Source organism: Aythya marila (genome assembly GCF_965140915.1).
Source record: "Aythya marila genome assembly, chromosome: 4".
Taxonomy (NCBI): domain Eukaryota; kingdom Metazoa; phylum Chordata; class Aves; order Anseriformes; family Anatidae; genus Aythya; species Aythya marila.
The window spans coordinates 45,909,841-45,932,623 of NC_139045.1; the positions used below are offsets into that span (position 1 = coordinate 45,909,841).

Here is a 22,783-nt window from a genome sequence, read left to right on the forward strand (position 1 = left end):
AAGCTCTGCCAATTTTGCAAATCCATTGTCACAAGGCTGCAAAATCAGACATTTCATTCTGTATAAAATTTAAACAGGCTAATGTCTGCCAACTTACACACGTCACCTTTTGACACTGACAGTAGCTACACACAGTACTGGCTAAGTCTCCAGAGGCACATGTCAAGGTTTCAGTGACCTATGAAAAATTAAGCAGTAAATCAGCACAGGCAGCAGCAACTGGGATTTTCTCTTGCTTGGAAGACAAGTCAGATCATCCCTCTAGGAAAAGGGAAAGAGACAAGTGTTAATCCAACAATTTGTAAATCAGCAACATCATTAACAAATACCATTGTGTTCTTCAGATACACGGAAGACCAACCTTGTTAAGTCTTCACTTCTTTTAAGAACTAAAGCTACCACTGTCCATGACCAACAAGTAATCAGATTTAATAAAGATTATATCATTTTCTTGATATACGGAGCTCATTCTGGGTAGCAGTCTTACCTTTCTCCCTGCAAGGTAACACTTATTAACACACATGCCTCACATAAAACAATCTTCTGATCAAAGACCAGAAGCATTCACATGCCTATAACATAAAAATTGGTCAAAGACCCTAGAGACCCTCAGATGTACGTCTGAACTCCACAGATGGTATGAAGAGTAATAAGTCACCCTGTCCTGAATTATGAAGGCATCAAACGAACACAACAGAAAAAAGAGCTCATTGAGAAACACTCATGCTTTTTGGCTCTCTGAAAGTGCCATAAGCAATGCTAGGCAAAAAGTAGCCTCTTAACTAGTGAATTTTATATATTCATAGATTCAAATTACAAAGTAAACTTTCATATTCATCATCCCCATGGCTCAGGTCTGCCAAGTCTGTTTGGGCTTCACCTGAGAATACTTGAACTCACTGCAAGTGTTTTGTGTTTCTGACCACATGAATATAATGAAGTTTTCTCTTAACTTTTTAAGGAGCATTTTGTCTCTTGTTTCACTTACTAATATGGGGATGAGGTGGGGAAATAAGTCTTTTTTGTCATTGTAGTAGTGTACTTAAGCACAACATTGTGCTTGTTTCTTTTCAAAATAGGATGGAACAATAACATTGGATCTAGACTCCTATCCATGCAGTTTAAGAATGGAACAGCTGTATCCACACTGGTGAAGCAGGAGAAAAAAGGATAGCAAGGTAAGCCTTTTGAAGAAGGGACAGCACAAAATGCACTTTGTGGACAGACATTGAAGGGACTCTCATCTGAAAAGCACAATTCTGCCTAAGGGCAGAAAGACCACACCACATTGACAGGACTCACTCAAAGAAACTTCAAATTATAAACAAATTTTTGTCACGTACCTGTTAAGAAAGGTTTCTGACATCCAGTCCTTCTTCCCCCGTTTCCCTGACAGCTGACATCCTGCACAGGCAGTCAGCCCAAAAGCTGAGCCTCTCCTAACTGGGCACTACCATCCCTTCTTAGTCCTGGATAGCTCTCAGCAGCTGCACACAGCACAATGATGGTCTGATCCTTGCAGTTAGGACACCCTCACACATTTAGAGCATTGAGACTTCATAGCCTCTCAGAACTAGCTATATTTTCAGACTGCTCTGCAGGCACTGCTGCTTCCATTCAACTCCAAAAGCCTCCTAGTATTTCTTATTCTTACCTGAACTCCCTTTTACCTCTTCCACATTATCTATCATCACTCTGACCACATCCAGCCAGCAACCACTCTCACCTCAGTTTACCCCTCATAACATCTCCCTGCTCTTTTCCACTGCCCCTGTGCAGTGGTTCCCTACATACGGTATTTCCAACACAGATTCTTCAGCTGTGGCTGAAGGAAAGCACTCAGATCCTGACTTACCTGGATCAGACACACTTGAGACCAAAGAACCTTCAGCAATTTAAAACATTCAGGTACGAACTCCCCTTAGGCTTCTCCCCTTGGCCACAATCCTCCCCCCAGGGTCAGCTGCTGAAGAGCACCCTGTGGGAAGCCAGTGCTGGGGCAGCTAACAGCCTCCCACCAAGGAGAGCCTGTGCCAACATTTACAGCCATTTACACCAGCTGGGCAGAGCTCTCCAGGCCCAGAAGGAAGTGAGCTGGGACTGAGGAGCCTGGTGGGTGTGAGAGCCCCAGCAGCCTTCCCAGGACACACACCTGTGGAGCCAGGCTCTGCTGCTGCCCTGTCTGCCAGCAGAGGCACATCACCAACTCCTGGCTCTCCATCCTCATCCCTGGAGCTACAAAAGCAGCCACAGCTGTGCAGGACAGGCTGGCCATGCTGTCTGGCTGGGGAGAGGGGATCCTGCTGCATCATCCTGCTTTTCTCATCGCTGCCACCACCACAGGCTAGGCAGGGCTGTCTGGTTTGGCCCCAGTGTGGTCACAGACCTTTCCCCATGTCCCTTCCCAACAAAACGCTGTGGTCCCCAATCTACAATGGGAAATGGGCATGGGGTTGGATGTACAGCACCTTTTTCTGAGGTCAAACACACACAGCTCTTTCCTAGGAACTGAAAGGATGATCTGATGCACTGACCAAGAGAAACTGGGATGTTTCTGAATGCAGTCTAAGAACCCCAGCACACAAAGCACTAAGATATTACTGTCCCAGGAGATTTGTTCCTGTAACAGAGCATTACAGCACAACATCATGGGCGTCACAACATCACGGAGCCATTAAGGGTGGAAAAGACACCCCCCGGGTCACCTGGCCCACCCTTGGCCCAGCCCGGCCGCCTGGGTTCAGCTCGCTCCCTGCTGTCCCCAGCTGGCAGCAGCTCTGTCCCCTGCGGTGTCCCCCTGCACTCAGATCCGCTGCGGGTGGGTTCAGCGAAAACGTGCCAGGAGCAGTGACAACTATGGAAATGGTGCAGCTGCTGGGTGTCGGTGTAATCTGGATGTGTTTCTGCCCATGGGCACCAATTCCTAGTTCCCCATCCACCTGGATCTCTGGATTAATGCTTGCTTTTTGCCACGAGAGGGAACCCTTCGCCTCACAACACTGCATTTCCCCAAGGCAAAGCTGGTCTTGAAATTACACGCATTAAAGGAGCTCGCAGGGAGAGGAGCCGTGAAGGCAGAGCCGTCTGGCAAAGGTCAATCACAGCTGCCCGTGAAAGGCACAGGGCAGCAGAGCACAGGATGCACCGAGTGTGGATAGGGGTGGAAGCAGCACAAATACTGACTTTTCAGATTTTTTGTTGGTGCAATTCCTAAGGCACAAGACCGAGCGGCTCACAGAAGAAGCATGCAATGCTGCTTGGCTTTTATTTTCCATTCACATTTTAGGCTATTTTCAAAGCTCTTGCCCTGTGTTGTGCCAAATGCTGGCTGATGGGGGCAGCTGGACTCCTGAGGGAACCGTTTATTCTAAGAGTGCTAGATATTCACTTTCCTACTACGAAGTGTCCAGCAAATTTGTAAAAAAAAAAACAAAAACACAAACTATTTAAATATTTATATCCTGGTCATGTTTATATCCTACTTGGATATTAGGTGAAATTTCCTTATTGTAAGGGTTGTGCAGCATTGCAATATGCTGCCCAGGGAAGTGATCACCATCCCTGGAGATCTTCAAGAAATGTGTAGATGTAGAACTTAGTAGCATGGTTTAACGGTGGACTCGTCCCTATTAGGTTGAAGGTTGGATGAGATCATCTTAGGGAGCTTTTACAATCGGAATGATTCTATAGTTCTGTGAGATGTGGTAGACAAGGAAATGAGACACTTTAAAAGGGAGGTTTTTAACCTAATTTTATGATCTATAGCACTGTTTTGGTATCTTGCTTGGCATTTTTCCTCACTGACGATGTTCCCATTTCCCAGTGAGAATCTCACTGGAGCTGTGCTCACTGTTTGCTATACACATGTGGCAGGAATATCACAAAGGCAGTGAAGAAGCTGCCTTGGTCTGTTCCTGAGTCACCAATACAGGCAGCCTGCAGGTTGCAGAGTCCGAGGAACCCATGCAAACTGGCTGTCACAGCTGGTGGCTGTGCAGTAAAACAGGAGCTAAACTGCAGCAGCTGTTTGTACAAGCTGCTGAATGGGCATCGCCTTGCCTCCAATCAATTTAAACAGTTTGTTTGACATTCAGTCCTAGTAAAGGCAGAGGAATACGTTCCACTGAATTTAATGAAGGATGGAGTGAGACCACATTCAGCTGCTTTTGTTTCCCTGCCTCACTGCAAGCTAGCTGCAGGTTTCCAGCATAGCTAAGTCTGTGGAGAGTGTTAACAGCTATACACTGCTGAAGAGGGAGCAGACTATGAGCACTTCAGGCTGTGCACTTCAAGCTAGTACTACTTAGCAGTATCAAAAAGCAGATTTTCTTTTTGGGGACTAGATGAACACTAAACATTATATATATGCATGGGCACACACATCTCACAGCAATTTTTGTTATAAGCCACCCTCCAAAAAAAACCCCCAAAACACGTCCCATCATTTTGATAGTATTTTTTTATTTATAAACTTTTCCCATTTTATGCATAAGTACTTAAATAGGTTTTAAATGCAGAAAGAAAACCAATATGATAGATTTAAGGAAGTCAGCAATTAGATAAATTTATATGTAGAATTTCAGTTGCTTACAAAGCAATTATACAAGTTCTTTAACTCAGAGTTTAGATAAATAAACTGACAGTTCAATACATTCTCTTCTTATAATGACATTCCTTACAGCAGTCCAGATTCTTCATTCTGAATTGTACTTGTTGTCCACATGTTTCAGAAGAGACAGAGAAGAGGGGCTATCCGTGGGACAGAGCCACTTTTCGTGCAGCTCAGTCTCTTGCTCAGATACACTACAGCAAAATCTATGCATTTGCTGCTGAATATTTTTCTCAAATCTTTTCCAATTTATACAGGGCCCACATACTTCAGCTCATTTCATTTCTAGGGCTGTATGCACAGGACCTGTAAGTTGAAGAAAAAGAAGAAGCTAAGTCGATGCAACATAAACATTTTTTGAACTAAGTCAAAATGTCTTTAATACAGAAGTACTTCAGACACCAGCTCAGAGTCAATGAAGTTACACTGTCATAAAAAAGAGAAACAAAGGCTGGGGGGGGGCTTAACAGTGTGCCAGAAATGGCAAGAGATTGGAAGGAGTCAGTTAAGATCATTACACTGTGCTTAGTGCTGCAAATTGCACTTTATTATTATTATTATTTTTATTTGGGGTCAGTAGAAAATGGGTTTTGACATTCATTTTTTGGGTCTGCTACAGATTTCTAGTTACTATCTCTTTGAATTCATTCTCTCCTCAACATTCCTGTACACCATTTGTACACCATTCTTCCCCTTACCACAGGGCACTAACAACAACCCCCCCCCCCCTTTTTTTTTTTGGTGCAGGACAAAACTCTACTTTTGCCACTAGAGAACTCATCCAGGGCTGGGTAGATGGAAGTGCCTTTCCCCATCTCCCACACGAGAGCAGAGATACAGGTAAGCACTCAGGACACGCAGACAGCAGAGTGAAAGAGAAAATCGTGAGGTGTCTGCTACTTACATCTAGTTTTCTGCGCAAGTGATGAATTTTCATCACAGCCTCACAGCTGCCCCTTCAGGCCTTGTGGAGAAGCAGGACACTGGCTACTAAGTTGTCATACAGCCCAGGTACTGCCCTCATTTGGTTGGCATCCCTGCAAGGAGTTTGGCATTTCTGTTCGGATTTTTCTTAGTCACTCCTTTTCAGCCTCCACCAGCTTTACTCACTTCCTTTGCCATTATATTTATCAGTGCCAGCACCGACCTTGTCTGCAGCATGCAAGGAGGTGGAACAGATGCCTCAGACAACACTCACCCTGCCTTCTCCTATGAGAAGGACCAGGAAACAGGGGCTAAATATCTCCCCCGGTGTGTGGGGAACAGACACAGAAGTGACCCAGCACAGGCTCTCTGAGAAGCATCTTGTTTTCTTTCTCCCCAACTCCAGGCATAAATGTGGCTGGATGACTTCAGAAAAAAACTTCTCTTGGGCCTCAGAACTAAATTCTGCTTCTATTAAAAGAATCTGGGCAGTGTTTGGGAAGAAGCTTGTCACTGTTTAAGAACTGCTGACTAAGAAAACACCTGTACTGGCCTTGATAAGTGAAAGAGATAAGGGTACCTTTGCACAGTGAATTTCTCTACCACGGGGCTCACTGATGACTGAGTAATCTGGAAGCTGAATTGTTGAGGCTAGTCACATTTATTTAACAAATTGAATTTAGTATGAATTTCCTGCATCACCTGGTAATCAGAATCAGCTGTTGGAGGGAGAATTAACCTCGGTGCATCAGAGTTTTGAGTTCATACATTTGGGTGGGTGCAGGGTAAATGTGCAAGATTCTCACACTGAATGAGAAAACAGACAGACTGACACGTACAGAATCCCAGGGATTTCAGGCAGGTCAGATTCAGCCAAAGCTCTCATCCTTTCCCCTTGCCTTGAGCGCAGTTGAGTCTTGTAGTGAGTGATAAAAGAGCAAAGGCCAGAGAACAGCCGGAGCCTTGCAAGTGGCCAAACTTACAGCCTTAGAATGAGGGTGTTTGTAGTCCAGTTCTGAACTTGATGAGTTTGGCCTCTTTTCCCCTGTGCCTGTTTGCATTAAAAACACTGCTCAGGGCTGTCGAGGTCACTCTTACACTAACCTGGCCTCAGAGTCACTCTGACTGGGCAGACAGGGTGTTTCCCTGCCCAGCAGGGGCTGTCTGTCTCCTGAGGCTGTCTGTTCCTTCTGGAGGTGACAGCAGGATCCTGGCAACCTACTCCTGACTGGGGGAAGCAGCACCAAGCAGATGTGCATGCTGTGCTCTGCTGTGCATGAAATGGGATTGGGTTTCTGGTACAACCCTCTCTCCGTGACTCTCACCCAGATACTGGGGTTGTGTGAGGAAACATTCCCTTCCTCACTCCCAGATTAGTCCCCATCTGTCAAGCCTAAGGTCAGGTCTGCATCTTGGCAAGGAAATGGACTAGGATGGGTTCTTCTGTCCTTACATTCAGGATTTCACAGGTCCCATATGCAGTGAAAACCAGCCGAGCTCCTCTTTTTCTCGCACTACTCAATAAGCTGCCTCTGAACAGCCGTGGCTTTCCCCCGCTGCACTCCCCACGGGCTTTGTGGCAGAGTGAAGGATTTTTATCTTTATTTGACGCTCAGTTAGAGCTCAAGTCTTGAGAGATTTAAGGCCCCTGGAGAATTTTGCATTCTCTCAAGAGACTTGTGTATAGGTTTGTGTTTAGACACCTCTGACAGTTCAATGATTTGCCTTCTTTCAGACAGCAGAAAGTGAGGGAAAGCTCAGAAAATTGAAGCCAGTCTTCTCGGCTGCATGGAAGCATGCTGCCATAAATTCATCCTTCTTTCTCATTTCTTGCAAGGTGGCACAACAATGGCACTTTGTATCCTTGAGTTCTCTATGGCTGAGTGCTGTAGGGCAACTATCTTTCTTCCTGGCATGGCAACGAGCATTTGTGATTTGCTTCTTCACTTCTTAAACTAGGGCTAAATGAGCAGGAATAAATCAAGAGCCTCAGATGCACACACCTGAGTGTGTCTGCTGTTGAACATACAGTTTCATTTTTCACTGCTTAAGTGGCTGCACGGCTGTGCTCAGATAAATGGTTTAAATGGTTGTGGTGCTTTCTAAGTGTGTAAGATCTTTTGAGATTAAAAGCCAAGGAAAATGGATTGACACTACATTATGGTTAACATTTTCTGCATGGTACAGTTTTAGGGACAGAGGGGAGGCAGTAATCATGACATGGAATGCAGCGTGAGTAAAATGAGACAATTCCTTCCAAAGGTGGAAAGGAAGGAGGAGGTTGTGCAGAGGGCAGACATGAAGAGGTGAAATTAATGACAAAAATTTAACGTTGTGGAAAGCTTAAAAAACCTGTTTTTAAATTAGATCCAGCTCTCTATTCACTATCATGTTTCCAGTTCCCCTGGAAATTGGGATAACCTGGGGCTTACTAAAAAGTCTCATTTATGAGAAAGGGATTCTCTGATCTGTGTTGCAGTAAAAGAACCTCAAAGTGAAATACGATGCTGAAAAGAGGGAAGCATCTTTTCATAAAGACCTCATGAAAATTCCACATGGCAAGAAAAAAGTGATATTTTCTCCAAGCTTCATACATCAAAGTCCTATTTCTCTGCATCCTTTGAAACGCGTCACCTTCTCGCAAGAGGTAAGATCAAAATTAACTTTATGGGTAAAAGACTGCCTCTTGAAAGTAAGCAGATAAAAGACATGAGCTTTGCTCAAAAGGAGAAAGTGTATTTAAATGGAAAACTTGATTTGTGAAGACAACCCCATGCTTGGGCACTCTCACGTGCAAGAATGCTTTCTTTTTGTTCCATGTCGTGATGGAGTTGGATTTAACTAGGAGCCTTCGGCCTCTCCTCAGTAATAACTAACATCCCTCTAGCAGGCAGTGATCAAAACCCAAGGGAAGCCTGGAGCAGCTCCCTGTGCCGCAGATGAGGCGCACCTGCAAAGCTCGGACACAAATACTAATCCTTAAGGCCCCGAGCACCTGCCTGCGTGCAGATTGTGGGCTAACTGGGAAGGATGTGCAGTGTGGCCGTGCCTGAGGCAAATTCTCCTTCAGGCTTATGTTGTGAGCACATGCATTTGTAATCCTGAAAGTCAAAACCCATCTTTCTTGAACTATCATGTCCTTATGGTATGTGGACCTTGGTCACCTTGAGGTGGGAGACCTTTAGACCATGCAGAGTTTCTGGAGGGACTGGGCCAGTGGGGAAGCAGTCAAAAGCATCTTTTCACTTTGTAAGTCAGAGTCCCCTTTCTTGTTTCCTTCTTGTAATCAGAGGTTAGAGATAAGAGCCTGATTGTGTGCATTGTGTGCAAATTCACACCAGACAGAGAGTTGCGGTTTCAGAGTAAACTAGCCTGCACAGCAGCCACAAGGTGGCTAATTATGTTCTTCCAAGTCTGTGATTCCTTGTTTGCCCCACTAATGTTGCATGACAATCTGTTTTGGGGATAGTGAGACATCAGTAAGATTTCCCTCAGTGTTCAGGTGCATCCTTTTGCAGAACTCCTCAGTGTTAGATCACTGTGACTTCTGATACAGGGGGACTTCGGGCTGGTTGGTGGGAGCTGGCACAAAGCTACTGAAATAAGGTGAGCTCCTGGTCCACACAAGTCAAGGGTAAACTGTGGCTGACCTCCCTTAGCCAGTATTTCATTGATGCACAGCAGCTGAGAAGTGGCAAATGTAATTTTTTTAAAGCTTATCTGATGTTCTTTGCAGAGCCAAAAGCCATTACCCTTACCAAGGCTGCTGGCCAACTGCATCAAAAGCCAGAATGAATATTCCAATTAAATTATTGGGCTGATAGCAGCAGGCATGGCTGCTTAATTATCTAGTAAGTCACTAGGGAAGTAAATTACCGAATCACAGCATGGTTTGGGCTGGAAGGGACATTAAAGCCCATCCAGCTCCACCTTGCTTGCCATGGGCAGGGACACCTCCCACCAGACCAGGTTGCTCAAAGCCCCATCCAGCCTGGCCTTGAACATTTCCAGGGATGGGGCATCCACAGCTCTTTGGGGCAGCCTGTGCCAAGTGCCTCACCACCCTCAAGGGGAAGAATTTTTCTTATATCTAATCTGGAGGTACCTCCCCCTTCCCAGGAGAGGGCAAGAGGCCAAGCGTGGCCCTTGGTGCACCTGCCCTGAAGCATTTAGAGCGGGGTGCTCTTGCTAGGCCAGGTTGTGCTGTGCAGGGAGTTGTACTGTGCGTACCGTGGTTTTGGTTTCTTTCCAGAGTTTCTTTTCCATAGTTTTGTAGTAAAACATTTCTATAACTGAAGCCAAATGTCTTGTATTGGAGTGGACATGTGGGTTCTTCTGTTACCCTAATCTGGGGACACCTCCCAGCTGCCCAGAGAACAGAACTGGTGACAAGAAAACTCTCCTTGTTTCCTGGGGACAGAGCAGACCGGAGCCCTTGCTTCCCTTTGCATGCATTCCCAGGGGGGCAGTGGTCAGCTGTCTGCTCTCATTTGCTTTTGTGGAACCACTGAGCCTCCCCCAACTTTCTGTAACTTCATTCAGTAGGAGAGGCAGAGACAGGCATCTGCACAGTGGGTATAGCCCATGAGCTTCTCAGCTGCTGCCTCCTATGTGGCCAACTCAAGAAGGACAACGCTGTAGCTAGCCCACCACCACCATCCTTCTCTGGGGAAAGTCAGAAGCGCATCCTGCTGGGACCTCCCGACTTCCTTTCGTAGCTGTGTGCTGTATGCAGTTACAGGAATTGCTTCCCTCCGTGGTTTTAACACAACAGCCTCAGGTTCTGTCCACACCAAGAAAGCAATTAGGGTGGCCTCATTCTTCTGAGGAACTGCAGGGTGTCACCACAATTTCTGCACTATTTTTGTAGGCTGGAGTCAAAACTCGGTGAAACCAATGGACAGAAACCCACTGACACCTTTGGGCCTTGGATCAGGTCCAATAACCTTTGCAGCTTATTACTGTCATACTAGCTAACCTTTAACTGAATCCATAGTACCCACTCCCCAGCCACTGTGTACTTTGCTCTATAAACACAATCTCTGTTTGGATTGCCTTTGCAAACGAGCACTTGAGACGTACATGTATGCATATCTGGAGTGCTGAACACAGAATGCAAAGAAAACTTCAAGGTTCTTAGAAAGACCTGGGTACAACACAGAACAAAGGAGTTTTCATGTAAAAAGTGATTTTATTTTATATTTTCTCCAGAGTTCATAGTGAAAGTTTCCCATTACTGAAAGGAAACAAATACAAATTAGGCAAGCTTATACATCAGTAGTGAAACATGCCCTTCACAGTGTTGCTGCAACCTGTCCTTGTGAACTTGCCCACAGTCCCAGCATTTCATCTTCGCAACGACAGTGAAAAATGCATTGTTTGAAGAGCGTTGGGAGGAAAATATGAAAAGGACAGGATGGCCACAGATATAAAATAAATTAAAAGTATCTGTAAAGTTTCTTTCCATATACAAAATAACTTTTCTTTTTTTTTTGTACTTTTAATTTTTTTTTTTAAATTGACATTGTCTGTACAAACATTAACTTTTAAACAAAAATCATTTACAAAGGCTGTTTTTACAAGGAGAAATGGGTTGCTAAACAAAATGTCAGTCTCCTGCAAACCACTGAGCATCTCCTCGGAGATGAGCATCCTATAAGCTTTTGGACTGGTCCAGCACTGGAGCAGAGGGATTCACAACCCCAGGGGTGCATGGCACATCACGAAATGTACTCGGCTCCTGGCAAGCTCAGGGTCCCCGAACAAATGAAAGAACGTTGCCCACTTTGTAACCCTGTGTCACTGATTCCAATGGACAACTCTCCTGGGTCCAGGTATCCGCACTGCAGGGTGAATACGTTTTATTTTGCAGCCTGTTTTTTGCACACTTACTGCCAGATTCTGTATTCAGCCTGAAAGAAGGGGATTTTCAAGAGCTTTCTGCAGAGGCTTGCTCACAGTCTGCTCCTCACAGGGGACTTTGCTCCCAGAGTCCTTGGCAGACTGAGGCAGTGCTGAATCTTTCAGGACAGCCTATCTGAGGAGAGTGTTTGAGGAGCTTGAGACATTCTCTTGGCATCTTTTGAGCCAGCCATAAAAATAACGCGCAGGCATTAGATACTATATAATTAGATGGGAAGCAGAGCCATTTATCAATTAATACTATTTAAAAAAACAACAGGTGGCAAAAGCCCCCCATGCTGATTTAAGACTAAAATGGTGATTAATAACATTAGCTGGAAGTTATTCTGAAGACCCTAGTAATACAAAGTTATATACAGAAATCATTGCTTATGTGATTAATACATTACTGATGCTAGACATGGCTTTACTTAGAAAGTTGCATGTAAAAATAAAAATGCAAAAACAAATCCTGTGCATAAAATGTCTCACGTACATAGTTAATTGAAGGTAACACTCAGTACAAAGTTGGAAAAGGCAGATCAAATTTTACTTGGAAGATTGTACTTGTTCAAACATGACAAGGTTAATGACAAAGACCGGCTTTATCGCAGTGAAAACCGAGCATAGCATATTGATGCTCCAAAAAGAAAACAGGTGATGCTTTTCAGGTTAACTCCAGGCTGCCTCATAACAGCAGTGTAAAGCATTGCCTATAGTCTTGAACTCATCTTCAGTCCCAGAGAGTGACTCAGAGCACTGCTGCGCAGGAGAAACTCCTATATTTAGGTTGCGCCTCTGTTTTGGAGTGCAGAAGCCAGGAAGCTTGGCTGCCAACACCCTCTTCTGTTCTGGGAAACTCCTGCCATCCAAGGGGCGGGCCCAGGTGCGTCTGATCTCTGCGGAGCCCAGTTCCTGGCACTGCTTGTGCCAGGCACTGTTCACACACCCAGCTGAGCCCAGCCCTGGCCTTCTGCCCAAGAGCCAGCAGCTCCAAATCCTCCCTCCCCCTTGCAAACAGGACACTGGGGCTTGGACAGCATTCCCTGGGGGACTGACTGCCACTCTCAGAGGCAGTGGTCTCTTTTGCAGTGTGAGGACCCATCCCATGAGGATTTAGAAGGCTGCAAGGTACTTTTTCTGCTGCGTTTGGGACGATGTAGACTGGTGCTGTTCTGAGACAGGAACATGCTGTCATCCTAAAGCAAGGTGATGTGAGAAATCCAGCCCTCAAGTGCTGCTGAGCTGCACCCACCTTTCTATGGAAAACAAGACATGCACCTTGAGAGCCTTCAGCCTGTACTGAACAGCAAAAATTACTGTAAAGGAAAGGATTTTGGCAATAAACTATTACTCATCACCAGCTACCTCACCCTGGACAAAGAAATGGGACATTCTGGCACAAAGCCGAGGTTGCCTTGTCAAGCTGCATGAAATCTGTTTTGCAACAAGCTCTCTACAAATAGAAGATTCGATTGGGTTAGGTTTATTGCTTGAGCTTGCGCACTGTTTAGCAGTAGCCATCACCGTGCAGAGCCACATAAACAAGGCATTTATCCATGCAGCTATTGCAGAAGGCAGCTAGGGGAAGCCCCTAACTCTGCTCGTGCTTGCAGGGCCTGCTGTCTGAGGGCCGGAGCCACCTTCCAGCTTAGCACCCCATGTGCCCTGGTGACAGTGGGCCCTGCAGCAGAGCGGGGGGTTCACAGGTGAGCCCCGCAGGACGGGCAGCCTGGTGCACATCGCTGCTCCTGACCATCCTGAAAGCCACCACCAGAGTCCCCACAGCTCAGCAGCACAGACAGGCTCATTTTCACCACCGAGACACAGCAGTGAAAAGCTCTGCTGTCTGCACCTGTCTGTCATTTCAGCCAGAAGAAAAGCACAGCTTTTTTACTCCAGTTTTTAAGTCAAGCTGATTCGCACACTGAATGTCTAACTTTTTCTCCAACATATGGAAGTGGATCAAAAGAGCCTTGATCTAAATGCACACAGCTGCACACTTACGGCTTACTTTTGATGGAAATTTTGCTCCTATATGATGAAGATGGCACTTTAAAAATGGAGACTTTTTTCTTGCAGTTCCAGGGAACTAATTCTTCAAGGCAATATCCTGCTACAGAGCTCTTGGAATCCTAACATAGGACAATTGAATCTGATAGCTGTGCTAATTACTGTTGCTTAATTGCAGACAGTAAGAAGGTATCAGATTGTGATTTGGGGAAATCTGACTGCATGGGTATGCTGTTGAAGCAAGATAAGGGAAGGACTGAAAACCTAACTTGCATCTGGGACTCATCTTTTTCTTCCACCCCGCCCTTTTTTTTTTTTTTTTTTTTTGAAGCGAAACTCCTGTCAGCTTCCACTGAGACTCTGTGCACTAAAAAGTCATTGCTGAAAGGATCCCTAAGTTGTGTGTTCCACACCTCTCACACCTACGCACATGCAAATTACTCAGGTTGGTAAGCATGATAGCACTGCTGACCAAATACAAAAATCAATCATTGACTGTTTAAATTAGCTTCAAATAGTCAAGAAACTGCAAGAAGGTATTTACATAGAAAAACTGTTATCACCTTCAATACACCAAGGAATCACTGACTCCAAAGTAGAGAACTGAACTCTCTTGACCATGGGGAATTAATTTATTCCCTATGAATATTTGCCCTGTAAGTACACTACTTCACACAGGCAGTTATGTAGATTACTTATCAAAAAGGTGGTTCAATGTTTACTCTTAGCACAAACTACAACATTGTTCTTGACAGTCAGAAGTGCTTTAAAAAGCTTCATCTCCTACAGAGGATATTGCTAGAAACAAAGCCTGAAGTTTCTCTGACATTGACCCAATAACAGATACAACTTTTCGCTGATGTGTATATGATTCATTAAATCACTTCTTTCCTGCTTGTAGTTTTGCACAAAAATTTTCCAGGTGGAATGCATGCTTTGTATTTTTGTTGTGCAAAACCTGCTAGCAATAAACCTTAAATTGACAGAACAGGTACAGCAAACTTGATTTTCCGAGTAGAAGCATAGAGAAAATAAAAGCTGCTATTTGATTAACGTGACAATCAAACCTCACCAACCAGAGCTGGTTTTGATAAAATAACTCTAGTGAAGGTCTACGGGTAATAATTTCACGTTTGGAATCAACTACAATAATTTACTCATAGATTATTTGCAAATATGTTCTCGAATATTTGTTATCAACAAGTCACTCAGCCACTTCACTGAGCATGATACTTTCAAACCCTTAGCCTGCTGAGTTTCTACAGTGGCAAGAAAGAAAAGTCTTTGCTTTTGAGATACCACAATTTCCCATGCAGCAGTAATGTGTTTTGTGTTCTTCACACCAAGGGCACTGACATCTAGTAATATGTTAACAAAAATGAGTACACACATGCAGTCAGTGACATGTCATACCAAGGGAATATATGTTTAAGTTGGATTATCTAAGGCTCTTAGAATGTCAGATATTTTTTTTTTTTCTTGCTGCACTACTCAGTAACCTAAGGCAGAAAGCTTAGCTTTAAAATGATTAATAGTATGTTTCTAATCTCCCTCCCCATTAGTCACCAGAAGAACGGAGACAAAAATTAACAGCTACTGCTGTTTCCAGAATCATGTACAAAAATAGATTAGTATGTCCTTGTGACAGTTTAAGAAATCTTGAAGAGTCTTCGGTAAATTCCTCTTTCATCTCTGTATTTCTACAGAAACAGTCAGTCCCCATTGCTGTGAGTTACGTCTTGGTCAAATTCAAAGATTTATGAAGTTCATGTTCCCTTTCATTGGGACTGCTCTTCAGAATCCATGTCATTTCCATCCTTTTAGTTTGGATAGATTCATTTTTTTTTTTTCCTTCTCCCCTCTTCCCCCTCCCCCCCAAAGGAAATGCATTGGCAGTGCAAACAAAAAGTAGAAATCATAAAAAGAACCTCACAGAATAGCAAGTGATCACCTTAGCACTTCAAAAGGGTCTTCTGAGATGTTATCTGCATGCACAGGATTCCACTGTCATGTTGGGGTACACCTTAAGAACCACATTCTTATTTTCATCGAAGAACAAGATGCTGAGAGAAGACATTTTGTCCGGAACACAGCAAGGCTCAGGAATGCCCGGGACTACTCCGACTGCTCTCACTATACTCTGGATGGTGGCATGGTTGGATGGCTTCAAGGCCTGCAAGAGAAAGATAAAAGCAGAAAATATAATTTCACGTATGTTAAAAGGGACCTGTATACTCCAGAACAAAGCTTGTTTCTTTAAGAAGGGCCCTGTGGCCGACACACTGTAAAATCTGTCTTTTACTCGACTATTCCCAGTTGTCACCGCACACGCCCCGAGCCAGAAGCGGGGAATATGACTCCGGCCTGGTTCTGCTGGCCACTGGATGTCACTGCTGCTCCACTGCTTTCAGCTAGAGCATCCTGCTCAGGACAGGGGCCTCTTGCTCTCGGTGGGACATCCTTCCCAGGAAAATGCCCAGGCAGCAGACTTTGCACCAAGGTCAAGGTCAAGGCAGTCTCTTCTGATGTAAATTAAGTTTCATGTGGGCTGCAATTTAGTCATAAACTTGTACAGCTGGGAGTGAGGCAGTCAACACGTTAGCAGGCTGATTCATTAGGGGAGCAAAATAAATACACCTTCTATGATAGGAAGTCAGGCTGGTAGAATATGAGTACATCAGGGGAAAAAAAAAAAAAAAAAAAAAAAGGATAAAACATATACAGAGAAGAGTATGGAAATACTTCAGGTCACAATGCTAACTGCTCCAGTTTGCTGTCTTCCAAGCTTAGGTTGTTTTGCTAATTCTTCCATGCCAAATCACTTCTCATCTGTAATATACATCATCGGTGACACTGCTGAATAACTGAGCCTTCAAATCCCATGTCACTTGTGCCTTATATTATGGGGACATATTGCTCTAAAGGACTAAATTACCTGGATTAATACTCATACAATTTGAAACAAATTTTGGTTTAATACAAATGAAAAGCAAATCTGAGCAGTGAAATAGTTATTTCACCACATTTGTACAAAACAAACAAACAAAAACAAACAAAAAACCAACCACCCCAACAATCCAACCAACCAAATAAAATATGAGTTCATTCACAAAATGAAAAGTCAATATATTCAGAAAAGTGAAAACTAAATATCCTAAATTTTACTTCCAATGCCCTCAAACCCTTCCAGATCCAAATAGCTGTAGCAGATGAGCATGAAACATGCACAAGACAGATTTTAGCCAGAGACTTATTTTTGTAATAGAGAAATTTTAACAATGCATCTTAGAGCTCATCTTGCATCCAGAACCTGGGAATCACATGGTTAAGTTAGCTCAGTCAGGTGTCACTGAGAAATATATGGAACAAGATCAGGCGGGCCAAATTTGCAGTTTGCGGTTTTGTTGGGATAAGAGATGATTTGTGTTGCGATAAATCAGTCTTGAGGCTTAGATATCTACCTACCTCATCTGCAAGTCCTAATGACCTTTCACGCAAAAATCAGAGGAATAGCTGTGAGGTAGCGGCTCGTCAAATCGCTTGTGCATAACGTTTGTACATTTAGAGGTATCTGCTTCCAGTTCAGCTGGCTATGGATGCCTAACCTGTCCCTTTTAAGGAAGGGATAGCTCATGACTCTGCATTTTTCCTCTATTCTCACAGGGACAGATGTTCCTTGAATTCCAATAGAAGTGAATCAGAACGGACTTTTTCCATACCCCATCGCTGAAAGCAATCTCAAGTGAGAACTGGAACCACTTGACAGAGAATTGGAAAGGATTCACTGGGGAGCACTCAGCCTTTCTTTAGGTACATGTTAAACATAATCTGTTTTTTTTTTGTTTTGTTTTGTTTTGTTTTGTTTTGTTTTCCTTCTATTGAGGAGCCTATTTTGCATGCAGAAAGGCGGAGCAACAAATGATCCCAGTCCTGCATGCCTCTTGCTTCTGTTTACAGTCTGACACTCCAAATTTTCTCATGTATACTCAGGATCCAAGTCCATTTTAAACACAAAGGTTGTATAAACCCTGATCTTTTTTTCCCTTTGCTGTTTCAGTCAAAGTTTATCAGGTGAGTGAGATGGAGACATGCAATGATGCTCTGCTTAAAATACAAAAGCAAAACTTCTTGAAGCATCCTCTTATTGGCTACAGATCTCCCAGCATTGTTACAAACACATTGCTCTCAATCTAGCTGGCAGATCTTAAGAAAGACATTTTTGTTCATGTTTGCTTTTAATTCAAGGGCAGCTATGTTCCTCAGCAGTAGTTTAAGTATATAATTCACATTTTTCTATAATTTCTCTCTGCAAGAGGATGTGAAAGCTCCAGAAGCATCCAGGCCTGGTCCTTTACTCAGCTCCAGTGCAGCATTCTCCACAAACGTCACTGGGAGCCCAACACATTTCCTAGGCCTGCTGATCAGATGCAAAGAGGTAAAATATCTAAATATTTTAGTGAGTGCTTTTCAGAAAACTGAAACGCCCCTCTGGGTACTGAACAGGCATTACGCCCTGCACAAGAAGGGGTATTTTGGCCACTGCCTGTGGGCTGCTGGCGCTCTGTCCAGCACATGCTAATGAAAAGCAGGCAAAGATTTTCTTTTAGGAGGTGAGGCCATAAGGAGCAGTGGGAGGGAAAAATGCTGAGCCAACTCCTCACTGCCAAATCTGTGAATAAGTACAGCTGTGGCTAAGGCTGCACCTGCTAAGCTGCTTGCATCCTTGGGAGACTCGGTGCCCTGTTGAATTTCATTAGAGATGTATTAGGAGCGGGGCGCATGATGTCAGTTACGAGCTTTCATTCCTGACCTGGGAGAGGGTCTCCCTGGCCTGCACACTCGGTGGTGTTCTGCAAGCCCAACACACGTGGGGTTGAGAGCAGTCAAGCCAGCTAATTGAAATCAGGGAAAGGGTAGGGCCAGAAAGTTTGGAGGTGGAGAAGGAAGGGGGGGGGGGGGGGGGGGAAGAAACACATCTGTTCTTAATTACCAAACAGGTTGTCAACTTTAGGAGTTCACCCTCAGCAAGGGAACATTATATACCCATAGGCACAGATTAGTTTGTTATTGCCTGATGGTTACAGTATCACTTTGCAAACACAGTCTTATTAGCAACACCAGATATTAGGTATGCCCAAGAATAACACATGGCTCTAGAAGATGCTTGCTTCACCTTTATATTAATTCTGCTTTTCATTTGCCTTGGAAAACAAGGTCATTTTGTTTTATGTGATTAAAAAAAAATGCACAAGAGGAACTATTTGATATCTAATACAGACAGATGTCTGCCAGTTGCTCCCAGGGAATCAGTCTCAGCATGAGGTTTCAGTTACCTGCTCTCTCAACAAACGCTCTCTCTGCAGTACATGGCAGCAAACACTCATAGTCACGGTGTCCGTGTACCTAAAATGCTCTGATTCTATATTCCTCACCCAACTGAGTCTAGGCAGTTTTGCACAGATAAGCCAGATCAGGCCTTTTGTTAGAATTTGGGGAAGAAAACTGATGTCCTGATTACGGTGGTGTAGGCTTGAACTACATGGCTAGCTCACGGCAATCAGACCCACTTCGCGTCAGAGAAGTCATTCAAACGCCGCTTTACTTGCCCACTCACCTCTCCTGTTTATTTCTCACCTTTCTTCTACTGTAAGATTTTTGAGGACAAGGACCACTTCTGATTTTGGGTACATGCCTGTCCCAGGTGGACTGCAGAGGTGAAGAGGAGGGGGAAGAATACGCCCTTGAGACTGCTGGACTTAGCTATGGCGACAGTAGTAGCTGCAAGTCTACTTATTTGGGTGGATGGGGTTAAAACACAACATACCAGAGGCCAATGTTATTATTTGCTGGAAAGTAGATCCTGATTTTGGCTAAAATACTTTTGGCTCTGTATGACAGAAAATCTTTTTATATGAAGTGCAATACGTCAGGGGAATTAGCTGAAGACAGACGACTCGTAGATAAAGATGGAACTCATCTTTCACCCAGGCCATATCTGTTAACTTCCCTTCAGTGGTGCGCACTGTTAATACCTCCCTGTCATGCCCCAGAGTGCCAAACAGAAGTTCAAATAACAATTAAACTTCACTTTGTCTCTTCAGAACCGTTGGTTACTAAACTCATCTCAGGCATTTTACTTGCCAGGAGCATTCTTATAGCTTTTTTTTTTTTTTTTTTTTCCTCTCTCCTTTTTCTTCTTCTCCCCAGAGGTTTGCAGTTACTCTGGGTATTAAGCCCTGAGTTTGTGAAGCATGTCTGGGATTTTCTGGTTGCAGGTATTAAAAGAGGCTCTGCATACAGAAAATGAACCTTTTTATTATGTTGCTTCTTTATTATTACTCTGCTTTTTGTTTCTGGTGGTTTATGTATCTATCTGAAGATAGCTGGTGCTTTTTTGCTACTGCTCTCCATGTTCTCCAAGTCTGATCTTGACTCTTTCTTGTATTCTTGTCTTAAATTAGTATTTAGTATGAAATTAGTATTTAGACTTGTATTCTGTCTTAAATTAGGTATTTCCCATCAACCCGAGGTAGGATTAGATTTCAGTAGGAGCACAGAATCACAGAATTTTCTAGGTTGGAAGAGACCTCAAGGTCATCGAGTCCAACCTCCAACCTAACGCTAACAGCCCTCCACTAAACCATATCCCTAAGCTCTACATCTAAGCGTCTTTTGAAGACTTCCAGGGATGGTGACTCCACCACTTCCCTGGGCAGCCTGTTCCAGTGCCTCACAACCCTTTCAGTGAAGAAGTTCTTCCTAACATCTAGCCTAAAACTCCCCTGGCTCAACTTAAACCCATTCCCCCTTGTCCTGTCACCAGGCACGTGGGAGAACAGGCCAACCCCCACCTCGCTACAGCCTCCCTTGAGGTACCTAAAAAGAGCGATAAGGTCACCCCTGAGCCTCCTCTTCTCCAGGCTGAACAAGCCCAGCTCCCTCAGCCGCTCCTCGTAGGACTTGTTCTCCAGGCCCCTCACCAGCTTCGTCGCCCTTCTCTGCACCCGCTCAAGCACCTCCATGTCCTTCTTGTAGCGAGGGGCCCAAAACTGAACACAGTACTCGAGGTGCGGCCTCACCAGAGCTGAGTACAGGGGGACGATCACCTCCCTAGCCCTGCTGGTCACGCTGTTCCTGATACAAGCCAGGATGCTGTTGGCCTTCTTGGCCACCTGAGCACACTGCTGGCTCATATTCAGCCGACTATCCACCATCACTCCCAGGTCCTTCTCTGCCTGGCAGCTTTCCAACCATTCCTCTCCCAGCCTGTAGCTCTGCTTGGGGTTATTGCGCCCCAGGTGCAGGACCCGGCACTTGGCCTTGTTGAACTTCATGCAGTTGACCTCAGCCCATCGGTCCAGCCTATCCAGATCCTCCTGCAGAGCTTTCCTACCCTCAAGCAGATCAACACACGCCCCTAACTTGGTGTCATCTGCGAACTTACTGAGGGTGCACTCGATGCCCTCGTCCAGATCATCGATGAAGATATTAAAGAGGACCGGCCCCAGCACCGAGCCCTGGGGGACGCCACTAGTGACTGGCCTCCAACTGGACTTGGCTCCATTCACCACGACTCTTTGGGCCCGGCTATCCAGCCAGTTTCTAACCCAACGAAGCGTGCGCCAGTCCAAGCCAAGAGCAGCCAGTTTCCCGAGGAGAATGCTGTGGGAGACGGTGTCAAAAGCCTTGCTGAAGTCAAGGTAGACCGCATCCACAGCCTTTCCCTCATCCACCCAGCGCGTCACTCTGTCATAGAAGGAGATCAGGTTCGTCAGGCATGACCTGCCTTTCATAAAGCCATGCTGACTGGGCCTGATCGCCTGCTTCCCCTGCAAGTGCTGCATGATGACTCTCAGGAGGATCTGCTCCATGAGCTTTCCTGGCACTGAGGTCAAACTGACAGGCCTGTAGTTTCCCGGGTCTGCCCTCCGGCCCTTCTTGTAGATGGGCGTCACGTTTGCTAGCCGCCAGTCGATTGGGACCTCCCCCGATAGCCAGGACTGTTGATAAATGATGGACAGTGGCTTGGCCAGTTCCTCTGCCAGTTCCCTCAGTACCCTTGGGTGGATCCCATCCGGCCCCATCGACTTGTGCACATCTAAGTGCCGTAGCAGGTCACCAACCAGTTCTTCATGGATAATGAGGGCCACATCCTGCTCCCCATCCCCTTCCACCAGCTCAGGGTACTGAGTATCCAGAGAACATCCAGTATTGCCGCTAAAGACTGAGGCAAAGAAGGCATTGAGCACCTCCGCCTTTTCCTCATCTCTTGTAACTAAGTTTCCCCCCGCATCCAGTAAAGGATGGAGATTCTCCTTAGTCCTCCTTTTTGTGTTGATGTATTTATAGAAATGTTTTTTGTTATCTTTAACGGCAGTAGCCAGATTGAGCTCCAGATGAGCTTTGGCCTTCCTAATTTTATCCCTGCACAGCCTCGCTACTTCTTTAAAGTCCTCCTTAGTGGCCTGCCCACTTTTCCAAAGCTTATAAACCCTCTTTTTCCTCCTAAGATCAAGCCACAATTCTCTGTTGAGCCAGGCCGGTCTTCTTCCCCACCAGCTCGTCTTTGGGCACGTGGGTACAGACCGTTCCTGCACCATTAAGACTTCCCTCTTGAAGAGCGCCCAGCCTTCCTGGACCCCTCTGCCCTTCAGAACCACCTCCCAAGGGACTCCACCAACTAGTGTCCTGAGCAGCTCAAAGTCAGCCCTCCGAAAGTCCAATACAGCGGTTTTACTGGTCCCCTTCCTGGCCTCGCCAAGAATAGTGAACTCCACCATTGCGTGGTCACTCTGCCCAAGACAGCTCCCGACGATCACGTCCTCCACCAGTCCTTCTCTGTTTGTGAAGAGAAGGTCTAGCGGGGCACCACCCCTGGTAGGTGAGCAGGGAGAGACCAGTAACAAATTCTTCTAAAACCACTACCTTCAGAACTGTTTCGGTGAAAGCCTTGTTTGTTTTTGAACATGCACGTTATCGAGCATTCTTAGGTTTGATCTATACCTCATAGAGACAGAAGAGGCACTAACCCTGAAATATATGGTATGTATTGACTATTGAAAGAAAGCTTTTCTTAAGGCCATTGCTGCCTCAGGAGGTAGAAGCCTATTTTATGTCTGCCAAATGAAAAAAATAAATACGCACACACAAAATCTAATGAGTGGGCTGAAATGGTTATTCTCTAACAAATGCTAGATCATGGGTGTTCATAAGCATCTCAGCTATGATTTACTCGCCTGAAAATGGAAAGAGCCAGAGCTGATAACTTTATGGAACAGGAACCTAAATACTTTTGGGCTTAACGTGAGACAACTTCAGGCCTTTCTAAGAGGCTAC

The 22,783-nt window shown here is 44.9% G+C and overlaps 1 protein-coding gene across 2 annotated transcripts in view; it reads right to left on the reverse strand.

The window, feature by feature from the left end:
- Positions 1-4,765: 4,765 nt before the first annotated feature.
- The window catches only part of BMP3 (bone morphogenetic protein 3), a 31,755-nt gene continuing 13,737 nt past the window's right edge, over positions 4,766-22,783 (reverse strand). Inside the window, exons 3-4 of one of the 2 annotated variants that reach the window (XM_082760296.1) lie at positions 15,399-15,620; positions 4,766-4,915 (exon numbers count right to left, since the gene is read on the reverse strand). In XM_082760296.1, the coding sequence (XP_082616422.1) occupies positions 15,429-15,620 (192 nt within the window). In that variant the 3' untranslated portion in view covers positions 4,766-4,915; positions 15,399-15,428. Of the gene's footprint in view, positions 4,916-13,734; positions 15,621-22,783 lie in introns of those variants that run through there. The other variant, XM_082760295.1, reaches the window with a different exon arrangement.